We start from the raw sequence: 13,537 nt of genomic DNA on the forward strand, positions 1-13,537 counted from the left end.
ATTGTCTGATTTTCTTTTGCTTTGCAACATTGTAATTGTATTTACGCTGCCCACATTTTCTACTTCCTTGTGGTTACCCAGTTCGTTTTTACCTCATGCAAATGCACAGCGTGAGCAAAGGGATACGTAAACGTTTTTTAATTAGTCTAATGAATATGCAACTAATTTGCTTTTACTGTAGGACATTAGAAGGTGTCGAGTTGCCACAATTAATTATGTTAATCAGTTCTTGGCAGGAATACGAGGAAAATTACAAATTTTATAGAGATGATCTGCAGTGTTCGATAAGGGCTATTGTTCAAATTACTTAGAGGAGAAGGGCGTCTAGGTAGGTGAACAGAGGTGGCTAGAGTCATAGTCATCATATATAAATTTGGTACGAAGATATTATTAAGATAACATAGGTGTTTATAATAAGGTAAGGTAGCCGAACAGATTGGTGCGTGACTACTATTCGTAAAATGCACAGTTTCGAATTTCCATGCATGAGACAAAAAATAACCGAACATTGTTTTCTAATAGCAGTCGCTTCTTGGTAGGCAATGCCAAGCCTCCGAGTGTATTTCTGCCATGAAAAAGCTCCTCGTAAAAATATCTGCCTCTCGAAGTCGGCAAATAGTACGATAACTTGAAGGGGACCCGGTGGTCTAGAAATTTCAAAAAATCGATTTTTTGTTTTTTCGGTATTTCGAAAGTACAGTATCTTAAAAATATATTTTTTCATGCGTAAATTCTCAATATTATAGCTTCTACAGCCCATTAACTAGGTAGAGAGCGGTCCGCGCGCGCCTATACCTTTAAACTCATTTATCTCGAAGCGACTTTTTTCGGTTTGGTGTTGTAAAAAAAATAAAAAACACTATTCAACCGAATCGTCTGAAATTTTAACATGTTGCCAACAACATCAATGGCTATCGCCCGTACTAGAATCTCATCAATTTTTCAATTATTTCGTTTTTTTTTATTATATTAAAAAAACTGAAAAAACCGATTTTTAGAATGTCAAATTCAAAACCGCGCTATTTTGTCAGAGTTTTTTTTTATTCTAGTATGGGTCATAGCTACAGTCATATTGATTAATAATTTATTTGGTTTTTGTGTTTCAAATAAATATAAGAACCAAAATGGACAACACCGTCCAGGCTCAATTTTTAGGGAGGGTCAACTTCAGCGGAATTTTTAAAATAGTTAAAATTAAAAAAAATTTGTTTTAATTTTTGTATGTAAACGTAGTTAAATAAAACACATAAAAAATTTAAATATCATTTTTTATTGTAAAAAAAATTTTTGAAATTACCCAAAATTTTCGAACTCTAGACCACCGGAATTCACAGAGAGAACGTCGGTTCGAATCTCGGTGAAACACCAAAATTAGGAAAAAGATTTTTCTCATAGCGGTCGCCCCTCGGCAGGCAATGGCAAAGCTCCGAGTGTATTTCTGCCATGAAAAAGTTCCTCATAAAAATATCTGCCGTTCGGAGTCGGCATAAAACTGTAGGTCCCTCCATTTGTGGAACAACATCAAGACGCACACCACAAATAAGAGGAGGAGCTTGGCCAAACTCCCAAAAAGGATGTACGCGCCAATTATATGTTATATATAGACCAGCGGGATCCCTTAAGTTTCTCATAGTGACCGAGTGGGATAATGAAACGAAATGTCTGCCAATAAGAGTGTGGGAAGTGAAAATTATTAAAAAAGGCACAATGAAATATTGAGAAAAAAATTTCATTTTCAATTTTTATTTAATACTACCTTGCAAAATAAATATTTTCTGCTTAAATTCAAATAATTTTAATTTATTTTATAAACATCAAATATTTGGGATTAGTTTGGAGAGAGTTGAGTGCGAAGGTTTGAGGGAGTATTGCCTGAGCTTAGGGACGAGCTTATCAATTTTTATTTATCTGAGCTTCATAGCACGAATATCATAAACTTCATAAATTTATGGAGCCTTGTGGGAGTTTTGAAAGAGTCGGTCCTACTGGAAGAGCTTTTTAATGCGTAGTTGTATGCAGTATAAACTTTCAATTTGCCATTTCATAAGCCATTTGAGATTAAGCGATTTTCTTGATAAATGAAATGATAAAAAAGTGTTCCTTATGTATGAAAAGAAAATATAGGGAGATTCGCTTAACTGCTTCTCCATCGTACTATAAGCAGCTAGTTTTCAAAAATTCAGTTATTTTTTTGGGACAGAAATCATACTCAATGGAGGGATTACATGCCAAAAGATCCGTCATTTCTTCTAATTATGCAATTGTATTTGGATATAATTAAAAAATTTGGGGGGGATGTCATTACGAAACTTCCAGAGCATAGTCTATTATACTACAAAAAAAAAACAAATAAAGTGAAATCTGAGCAAAGGAATTTTTTTTCAAATATGGCAAGAAAAAAATGTCTGAGAAAAATTTTTTCCGAAAAATTTTGATAAAAAATAAACATTTTTTTCTGAAAATTTTTCTTGGAAAAGTATATTTTATCCATAAAATGCAAACGAAATTAAGAAAATGTTCAAAACAATCGCAGATATGAAATTTGCAGTCACTGCAGAGAATAGCCTAAGCTAGTAAAAAAGGGAGGAACAAAATCAAAAACAGAAAAAAAAGGAAAACAGGCAAAATATTCTTTCCCAGAAACTTTAATAAAATGAATCCATTTTTTTTGTTTTTGAATTCTTTTTTTTACAAAAGCTATAAAAAAGGTCTTATAAAAATTATTTTGCCATCGCAAATATTTCGCATTCATAAATTCTATACTAAAATTTTCAACATTGAATAAATCTCAATTCTTCAGAAGTGCCATTTTTTAATCCAAAATCCGTCATAAGAAAGGCTAATATATTCCGAACAACAAAATCTATAATAAGCAAAACGAAAATTTCTAAACTGGGTAAAAGACAAATGTTTACAAAATTTGGACAAAAAAATATACATAATTTTTTCCACACATTTTTTTTAAAAAGTGTGTTTTGTCCCACAAAAAAACTATAAAATGCATAAAATAACCCCAGATATTTCACTTCAAAAAGTTGTATACTAAAATTTCCAAGACTGAAAAATTCTCAAAAGCATTTTCTTTTTTCTATAGAAGATTGTTATTTCAATATAGAAATCTTAAGAAGGCGAACTTGTACAGGGACAATACATACCGAAGAACAAAATTTAAAAAAAAGAAACACATTTTTCAAAAATGGCAAAAAACAAAAATGTTTCCCAAAAGTGTTGACAAAACAGTATAAACGTATTGCACAGGGTGAACCAAATAAGACCTACTAATGTTAAACACAAATAACTTTTACAATAATCATTTATTTTGATTAATTGTTTTTATACATTGAATATATTTTATGGAAATTATGTATGAAATATTGCATCAGACAAATGTCCAGTATTTTTCTCGATACAAAGATTGGCTCCTTTTAACGCGTTTTCCATTACACCACAATGATTCGGGCTGAAGGCTCAATATTTCGTCTCGAATATTTTGCTTCAGCAGTCTAATAGTATCTGGTTTATTAAGATACACTTTGTCTTTTAAATATCCCCATAAAAAGAAGTCGGGCGCAATCAAATTCGGCGAACGAAGTGGCCAAGGGAAATCTGAATTTTTGGAAAACAGACGTTCGCCAAAAATTTCATGCAGCAGGTCCATAGTTTACCTAGCAGTATGCGCCGTTGCTCCATCTTGTTGAAACCACAAATTAGGATACTGCTCCTCTATTGGCCGCAAAAAGTTTTCAATCAGTGTTCTGTAAGAAGGTCCTGAAATCGATTTCGGCGTTTCATCCTCATTTTCGAAGAAATATGGACCGATAACTCTAGTGGCCATAACACTGCGCCAAACAGTACATTTAGATGGGTGCAACTGATGTTGGTGTGTTGTCATTGGATTTTTAGAGCCCCACAATCTACAGTTTTGCTTGTTGACATAACCATTTAAATAGAAATGCTTTTCATCCGACATATGCCGATATGTACGATGCGTTCAAACAATTGATCGTTGACAAGAATAGAAAAACTCGATAATTTTAACGCGTTGTGATGTTATTTCTACTTAACATTAGTAGGTCTTATTTGGCCCACCCTGTACATATTAAAAAAAAAATTTAATTTATTAATCCCAATCTCCCTAAAATTTTCAAGACTTAAAATCTTAATATTATAAAATTGTTTCTGTAGAAGATCCTTGTAGTGAGATAATAAATCCCGAATTCTAAAAATAAAACAAGAAATTCAAAAATGGCCCAAAAACAAAAAAGTTTATAAAAACTTTGGTAATAAAATATATGAACTTTTTAAAATAAAAAAAAAATTAAATATATTTTATACTAAAAAATAAATAGAAAAGTTATAAATATTAAAAAAAAAACCAACGATATTTTACTTTTAAATGTTCTATATTAATATTTTCAACTTCGAATAAATTTCAAAATTATTGTTTTCTTATCTCTTTAGTTGTGCCATTTTTTTAATCAAACACTTGAACTGCGATATAATATAATATACCCCAAATTCTGCAAAAAAAAAACAAGTTTTCCAGAAACGGCTAAACAACAAAAATATTTCTCAAAAATATTGATAAAAAGTATACTTTGTTCCAAAAAAAAAAATTCTTAATAGTATTTTTTATACTAAAAAATAAACAGAAAAGTTATTAAAAGGAAAGAAAACCGAAGCTAATTTACAATACTTTTAAAAGTTCTCCTAAAATTTTCAACATTGAATAAATCTCTATTTAAATTTTTTTTTTTTGAAGTTTTTCAGTTGAAGAAATCAGTAGTGCCATTTTTTTAATTATAAGCAGAATCCTTCACAATAAAGACTTTTACTGAGATAATATATTCCACTGAGTTGTTTGCACGGCATTAGTTGGGGCTGTATATGGCGTCCCGGAGGTTACTTCCAACTAATTGCAATAAAAAAACGGCGCACTCACTGAAAGCTTGCAAATCAGCTGATTTTGGCCGTGAAATGCTAAGAATTGATAATGGAACATTTTTACTTACTTTTACTTACATTTTTACTTAAATAATACTTAATTTCTCATGGGATGCATGATTCCCGTGGCAGTGAAAGGGTTAAACAATTTGTATAAGTTCTTTTCTTCCTTTTTTTGATACTACTCAATATCAGTAAGAAAGTCTAATTTATACTGGTGCCTGAATACCAGCCATACTGTTTTGGGCCAAGGATTATCATTAATAGGCATTGCGGGAATGGCTTATCGATGGATTATGCAAATTGTTTTTATATGTAACTGTTTTCCTTTATAAGTGTATACGCGAATCTTCAGCAATCGGTTGGGTAAAGAGCAACCTGCTTCGGTTGTTCCTCTTGATTCTCGATCTGCTTGAACTCACTTTTCTGAGGCACAATGGGCAGACGTATTAGTCGTCTTAAAAAAAAAACTTAAAAAAAAACATTAAAAAACACACATAAGAGCTGCAGCGGATATTGAACTTGCGTTCACTTGACTAGGGCTATCAGTAATGTTTGTATGTCTTTCTTCCTAAAGCGTAGCTATGCACACAGTTTTGCTCACAATTATTTTATTTCCTATGTTGTTGTGGCAGCAGTCGTTAGTTGCAATATTTTTCCCCCCATTTTCTCATCTTCTCATCATTATCTAAATATTTAATGTTAACATTTATTCCGAGTGGATTTCAATTGACAATCCCATCACAAGGCAATCAAGAATCAATGATTTTCCAATCATTGTGGCATAGCCAAGGGGAAATTCAAAGTACATAAAAACATGCAAATGGACGTCGGCACAAAGCATTAGAAAAAAGTGCTCACTGAGAAAAGAGTGCCTTTGCATCTTTTTATAGCATCTATCTTTAAATTGCCGCACATCTCTTTTGCAGTGGTCATGGGTAGCAGCCCCAGCTATTCCGTTAGACTGTTGCAACGACATGCACCAGAGTAGGAAAATTACAAGTGACGAGCTATGCACAAAAGCGAATTAAACTAAATGATTCTGTCGTTTGTGTGCACGCTCGGTGGGAGAGTGAGGCAAGCTGAGAGTTGAAGGAGTATCATAGTTAGATGCAGCTCCCCGTTTTTTATGCAACTCCACTGAATTTCAAAGGTAACAGCAATAGCAGCCCCAAGCCATGCACTTGAATAACTCCGAAACAGTGCAGGGATGGGGGGCATTGTCCAACGCCACCTGAAGAGCGCACAAAACAAACAGTAGCAGACGCTAGGACACACACTTGCCTCTGTACACGCGCCTATATAACCGACCAAAGGCTAGTGCGCTGTGTGATAGGACGGTGAAGAGGGTGAACAATGTTTTTTGACAGCACAGTGACATAGCTGCAGAAGACAGGTAAGACACTTATGGCGAACTAACTGACTGGACAACGGTGCTTGTACACACACACACATAGTTGAAAGTATGTATAACTACTATTTGGCTGTAGTACATTCCGAGCAGCTGCCGAGCGACAGTCTCTATGCGCCTGAATGTATGTTGCCATATGAACGGATGTGTGCAAGCTGATGATAATTGCAAACAAAAGCGCCGCAGCAACGCTCGCAAATGGATAAGAATTTTGCTCGACAATGTGGAAGGATATGAACCTCTGCATGAGAATGAACGTTTACAGGCATATGTGTGAGTATATGTGCATGTGTGAGTGTAGGTACATAGAATACGCTTTTACGGCATGCGACGTTTGACTTACCTGTAGTCATCCTTGTTGACAGCATCTGTGAGGGCATCGTAAGTGACACTGCATGGTATGATGCTGCAAAGAAAAAAACGTAAATGGAAATGCGAAAAAATAATCGAATTAAAATTTGCGTAAGAATGTGAGGAAAGTTGTATTAAAAATACAGCAGAAAAGTGAGCAAAGAGAAAATTCCGCAAGCTTGGTTCAAAACAATTTCACTTGCTTGGACTCGTACCTGATACCTGAAGCGATGAAAAATGTTTTGTGTTTTTGAAATATTTAAAGGAAGTTAAAATATCATAAAATATGGGTTCAACAAAAATTTTATAATTTTTCCCCTTTAAAATTTATGGAAAATGTGCTGTTTTTTTCAACAACATAAAACTGTAAATGCAACTAAGGCAAAAGTTTCATTTTAATGCAGGCCGAGGCGTCCGCAGCAGACAGAGAGAACTTCAAATTGTGCTGTATGCTCCAATCGATTAGAATTTCTGAATCCTTTAAAATTGCAACGATCAACATTTTGTTTGTGGCAGTAAAAGGTTCTGATTACACCAGTCTACAAATTTTGAATTTGAAAAAGTACTCCTATTGCAAAATAGCTTACTTTATCTATTAATTTTCACCGACTGAGTATTAAGTGAATTATAATAAAAGGTTTTCCAATAACAGGTGTTATCTTTCGGAATTGGATGGTATTGATCTGGACAACGTTTATTTTCAAAAAGACGGCACTACGTGCCACAGAAGCAACGAAACCAGTGATCTTTTATGGGAAAGTTTCCGGGCCGTGTTATCTCTCGAAGAGGTGATCACATTTGGCCACCGAGATCTTGTGATTTAACACCTTGTGACTTTTTTCTTTGGGGCCACGTGAAAGAGAAGGTCTAAGGAAGCAGCCCAGGGTCGATTCAAGACCTTAAAGATGGAATTCGTGAGGCTCTCGAGGGCATAGGGCAGCCACTTTGCAATTCGGTTATGGAAAATTTCATAAAAAGGACATTGTCCTGTAGGCGTGGTCGTGGTGGTCATTTGCCTGATGTTATTTTCCACTATTACCTGTATACCTACCTCTTTATAATGAAGTAAACAGCCGAATATTTATATTAAAAAATATCATTTTTCTTTGAATATCAAAATAACACCTCTTATTGGAAAACCCTTTACTTTGGGGGAAAAGAAATCCATTATTTTCTCAGTAGATGGCTGCAGTGATCGATATCTCGTAAATTATAGATCAAAAAATTTAAGCTTGTGCTCGTTGTCAAGGTAGCATTTCACACTAGAAAGCTTCTTTTGCTGTTTTTGGTTTATTCCATTCAGTTGTGAGTTACCGGGTGTTAACAATGGAAGTCAACAAAGAGAAAATTCAGTATATTTTGCATTTTTCTTAATAAAGACGAAAATGCAAGCCAGGCTGCAAGTCACTGAAATTGTGAATGGTGTTTATGTTGCTGATACTGTAATAGCTAAATATTGCGTAAAAATTTTACGCAAAAATAATATACTTATTTCCCCCCAACTAATATAATCCCGAGTGCAATTCACGAATATATTATTTTTATGGCACAAAGTTACACAGCCCGATTCTGAATAGAAACTCCACAGAAACTTTCGCTGTATGCTCTTTCATCCTTTCTTTCATCACGAATAAAAATTCCCAGTAAACCTTGTTTCATTTCTCTTATCACAAATCACTTTTTTTTCCTTGTTCACTCCTCTCGGGAGCATAGAGTCTCGACAAGACTCAGTCTTGCGTTGGTTTCATTAATCTGACAGGATAGGTGATTAGCCTGCCGCTACCAGTCGAGATCACCTGTCGCTGTTTAGGAACAACACCTTCTTACTGCTTGGAGCGCCATCTGTGTTTCACATTCATCTGGCAGAAGGATCGCACAGACGGTTGAGGACTTCTCTAAATTTCGTGTGTCTGCGCTATTACCGCGGTCGCCCGCTTCCTCTTGCTGAGGTCACTAATGCAATGTGTAACTGTGTGTTTTCTTTGTTTTTTGCTTGTTTTAGCAGTCACAAAGCAAATCGTGTGCAGACTATAGTGCGGGAGTAAGGAAAGAATAAGTTTTTGGGGTTGAGGAAGGGAATTGGAGGATTTTTAATTTTTTTTTTTTTTTTTTAAACAGGGAAAGTAGGTAAATTTGGAAAAGTGCGAGGACCGTGCTTTACGTGGGATTCGAACCCAGAGGCTGTGGGATGGCAGGCGAGTGCATTTACGCTAGACTGCCGAGGCCGCTTGTTTTTTTTTTTCATTCTTCTTATCACAAATCACTCAGAAAAAGTAAAATTATGTGTGGAAGAAAAAGTAGGCCTTACGAATGCAAAAACAGAATGAATGTGATGACAATTTCATACAAGATCTGAAGAAGCAATACACAAAAGTTGTAAAAATTCAAATATTTGTATAGAAAACATGGCTAAAAATTAGTTTTCAGATCGAAAAAGCCCCAAAAAGAGTAAGGAATTACTACGGTCGCTCGAAAAGTCCGTGCACAGTCAGCGAGATGGCATTGCTGTCATCTATCGAGCTTAGGTTAAGCATTCGTAATGAAACGCAAATTTTTTAGCGATTTTTTTTTTTTTTTTTTGCATAAAATTTCTTTTTATTATCTAGCATTAAAAAAATAATCTATGATTTTATTTTTCGAGTTTCCTTTTTATCTCTCGGGTCTATTTTTATAGTCGCCTTATTATAGTAGGCTTGTCTTTGTCTCTATTCTTCCCTATCTCTTTCTCTGATACTTTTGTTCTTTCCTCCTTGACTATCTACCCTCTTTTCAATAGGTTTTTTAACCTGATTGTTTTAGAAGCCACCAAATCTCTTGGTGCTCCTTGGCTCGACCTACTCAAATTTCAATTTCAATGGTAAGCTAATACACGTCGTGCAACGCTATTCTAGTTTGTTGATCCCTTTTGGATAATAGGATTTGTCCAAAACTGAAAAATAGCCATTCGTTTCAGAAATCTGATTTCCGGCCAGCCACTTCTTCAAATTGAGAAAAAATTGGTATACTGAGATATCTAAGAGATCCGAGAGAGTTAAGTCTGGAGAATAGCGAGGATGTGAAACGAGTTGGGGCCCTATTTCCATTAATTTTGCGACCACAACTGCTAAGACATAGACTGGTGCGTTGTCGTGATGAAAATGAAAAATCACTCGACCTCCTCGATTCAAACGAATGCCAAGCACAAAGAAATATAAGCCGATATAGGCCAAAGAAAGTATACCGATATGGCTGAAACTTGGCGTGTATTCTTGCAGGAGATGCTACTAACTAAACCTAATCTCGATATTCACCAGTAACGCCATCTCTTTGACTTTTCCCAGACTTTTCAAAGGATCCTCGTTCACTTATGGACCATAAACCAGGTGTACAAAATGTTGACCAGTTTTGCCTCTTATAAAGGGTGGTTAAATTTCAAGGGCCGATGTTAAATGTGAACCACACCTAATCGTTAACTACACCGTTGGACTTCTTTCTTTGGGGTTATTTGGAAGAAAAGGTGTACATCTATAAGCCAGCAACAATTCAAGAGCTAAAGGATGAGATAATTCGACACATTAACGGCATAGAACCTCAATTATGCCTCAGCGTCATTCAAAATATGGACCATCGGATGGAGGTGTGCCGCCGGGGCCGCAGCGGTCACTTGGCCAATATTTTGCTTTACACGTAATTGAGCTATACCAATATAATCATAATGAATAGAAATGACAATAATTAAAAAAAAAAATGTATTTTATGTAAAATCAACGCCGGCCCTTAAAACTTAACCACCCTTTAGATAAGTAACTATTTGCATTTCGTGGCCTTTGGAGGTGTACCGCCGAGGCCGCGGCGGTCATTTGGCCGATATTTTGTTTCATGCGTAATTGAGCTATACCAGTATTATCATAATAAAGAGAAATGACAATGATTTCCTAAAAAAAATTCTATTTAATTCAAAATCAATACTGGCCCTTGAAACTTAACCACCCTTTACTTTTTCATACTTATTGGGTATTAAGTTTTGTATTAAAGATTAACTTATTTCCCAACAAGAACCACATAAGAAGTTTCACCAAACTTAAAAAAAAATTAGAAAAAATTATGAAAATTTTGCACCTAAATTTCTTCAAAAATAAACAAATATTTTAGATAGAGTTTTTAGAGTAATTTTTTATCCGTTGTTTTATAATTCATTCAATTTTAGTATATTAAAGTGTAAGTTGCAAGTGGCTACAAAATATCTCTAATTTTTATTGATATTTTTCGCTATAGGTTCGGTTAGGTAGTGCTGGCTGATCTGTTGAAAGATCTCACTCAGAGCCCTAGTGTTCATTGAGTTGCCAGTGCTATGTATCTGAACTCGAAGATATAATTTTATATATTTCATAATGCACGTCTTTGCTACGGTATTAAAAAAATGTCACGCGTTGCTTATGCAGAGGAAATGCAAAATGCAAGCAATAAACATTTAGAATAATTAAAACCGGTCGATTTGTCGTACACCAATTTTATTGCTCATTAGTGTATGCGCATTTACCAAGCGCAGCATCAATTTTTACATTTTCGTACATTACATTAACTACAAGACCTAGGCATATATCTAAACAGGAAAAAAAATTGTTTAGATGAGTCCATTTCTCACATTTTCTGGCATTAAAAAAAAACCAAGTAATTTATCTCAAAAAAAATAAAAAAAATATTTTTGTTTATACGTCTCCATATCAGTAATATTTTTGGTTCTACTCAAAAGCAGTACTCTTTTATAGGACTGATCAGATAATGATTCTAAGGGCCAAAACCCAATTGATTTTTTACTGAAAACCGGCAAAGCAATTGGAATTAGTGCTGTTTTTCGAACATCTACACATCTCCTCATCAGCCTGCTAACTGAACTTCAGCATGACTCAAAGCTGCGTTATACGAAATTTAATTCGAATTTCAAGTCAATTCGCTACCCACCGAACTAAGTGCTAGTCTTGCAAATCGTCAGTGCCTTTTCCAATTTCATTTTAGTCAACTAACTTACTTAGAAATGATTGCATCTATTCGGCTGAAATTTTCTAATAAACCGGATTTCTTTCGCTCTTTTCAAAAGCTGACCTCCACCGCATGGCAGTGATCAACACTTCAATTTAGGCAAAGATTTAAGATAGCACAGCGACAGCTGCTAACCAAATTTGGGAGCAAAAAAGTAATGGCGCTTAAGAGCTACTAACTGACTACTTAGCAGCAAAACAGTCGCCACGCCTGCCAGGAAGTCTCCACCAATAGCCGGTAGTCCTTTTCCCTTTTTTTAGTTGGCAAAGTCTGCTGTTTATTTTCTTTTGCAATTGAAATGTAACTTGAGTGGCATCAATGTCGCGCAGTGCACACTTTCTAAAACTTGATGCGCTTTTTTTGTTTCCCAACTGTGTTAAGAAATCGCAGCCTAAGTATCGCCACTGCAGCGCTTTGTACAGCCAACTGACAGCCACACCAATGCAAGGACAGTTTACTTAAAAAACTTTATCTCTACTCACATTTCACACTTTGCTGCTGCATTGTCCATTTTACTTTGCTCTATCTTTCAGCTTTTCTATTCTCATTTGTGTATATGTATGTATGTGTTTATATTTATTGCTTGCTCTGCTGTTCGTGCGCATATTCTTTCATTACTCACCTTACACTGGAATTTAATTTCGTGCCAATGCCCAGTTGGGTTAGACAGTGCAGCGTTGTTTCGCATGGCTCGCCCGACTGCAATGGAAAGACGACGTGATGAAAGTAGCCCTTTCGACTCGTTGTCCAAGTGACATGCTCGATTTCCAGTTTGGTGAGTAGCTCCTCAAGCACCTAAGTACAAAAAAGAACAAACAAAAACAACGAAGAAAAAATAAATAAAGAAATTGCATGGCAAAGAGAAACGCGTTAAACAGAAGTTACTGCAAGCATTTAAAAACTTAAACTAAAACTGAACTGACTTTCTTTCTTTTCAAACACATATTTTTGCTTTTCTTCTTAGAAAAATGTTCGCTAGCACTTGAGCAGACATTGAGTAATTGCGCTATAATTTCAATTGCAATAGCATTAACTGAAAATTACGAGCACTAAATTGCATTCCGATTCGCACTATTCGCATCATTTGCTTGCATTACATTTGCTGAAACAAATCTGCAATCAATCACTTTGCTCAGGGAACTGCAAATTTTGTTGCATACCACAAGGCGTTCGGTGTACTTGCGTTTGCTAGATTAATGCAATCTAAAAAAAAATGTTCTTTAAAATTTGCAGACGTAATTGGGGATGTATGCTAGGCGTGCTGAAGGACGGATATGGGTTTTTAACCCTAACACGGATACAACGTACAGTCACTCACACCTTATGTGATACAGATACGATTTTTTTGTAAAGTGTTCACAATATTTTGGGAAAATGGAAGAACAGAGTATGCAAATATTTTACTTGATTTGTTTTATGTCATTTCTCAACTGAATATACAAAAAGTATCCACTCATTTCATGATAATGAAAAAAAACATGCAGAAAATTCACGCCACAGCTTAAATGGTGCAGTTCAAGAAGAGGAAATATTTCTGTATAATTTTTAAAATTTTAAGGTTTTCAAATTTCAAACCCCACTTGACGACATGCCCAACCCATACCATTGCAAGCACCGTGTTTTATACTGGGTCCGGCACTCGCAGTGTAACCAACTTCAAACAGCTCGCGCAGCTGATAATGCACGGGCATCACCTGTCTGTTTGTTGGCTAAATGACAGTCCAGAGTATTTTTTAAAAGTGCACCTTAAAGTAAATAAATAAAGTTTTTGTTTGTCGGCAGCATCGCGAAACGTGATGGAGGTGGTTAGCA

At 35.2% G+C, this 13,537-nt stretch overlaps 1 protein-coding gene across 1 annotated transcript in view; it reads right to left on the reverse strand.

Moving 5' to 3' along the window:
- Positions 1-13,537, reverse strand: part of LOC129249266 (uncharacterized) — a 207,860-nt gene that overhangs the window by 137,629 nt on the left and 56,694 nt on the right. Inside the window, exons 4-5 of the mRNA XM_054888975.1 lie at positions 12,348-12,520; positions 6,699-6,761 (exon numbers count right to left, since the gene is read on the reverse strand). Coding sequence (XP_054744950.1) covers positions 6,699-6,761; positions 12,348-12,520 — 236 coding nt within the window. The remainder of the gene's footprint in view (positions 1-6,698; positions 6,762-12,347; positions 12,521-13,537) is intronic.

This window comes from Anastrepha obliqua, chromosome 5, assembly GCF_027943255.1.
Source record: "Anastrepha obliqua isolate idAnaObli1 chromosome 5, idAnaObli1_1.0, whole genome shotgun sequence".
In the NCBI taxonomy this organism is placed as follows: domain Eukaryota; kingdom Metazoa; phylum Arthropoda; class Insecta; order Diptera; family Tephritidae; genus Anastrepha; species Anastrepha obliqua.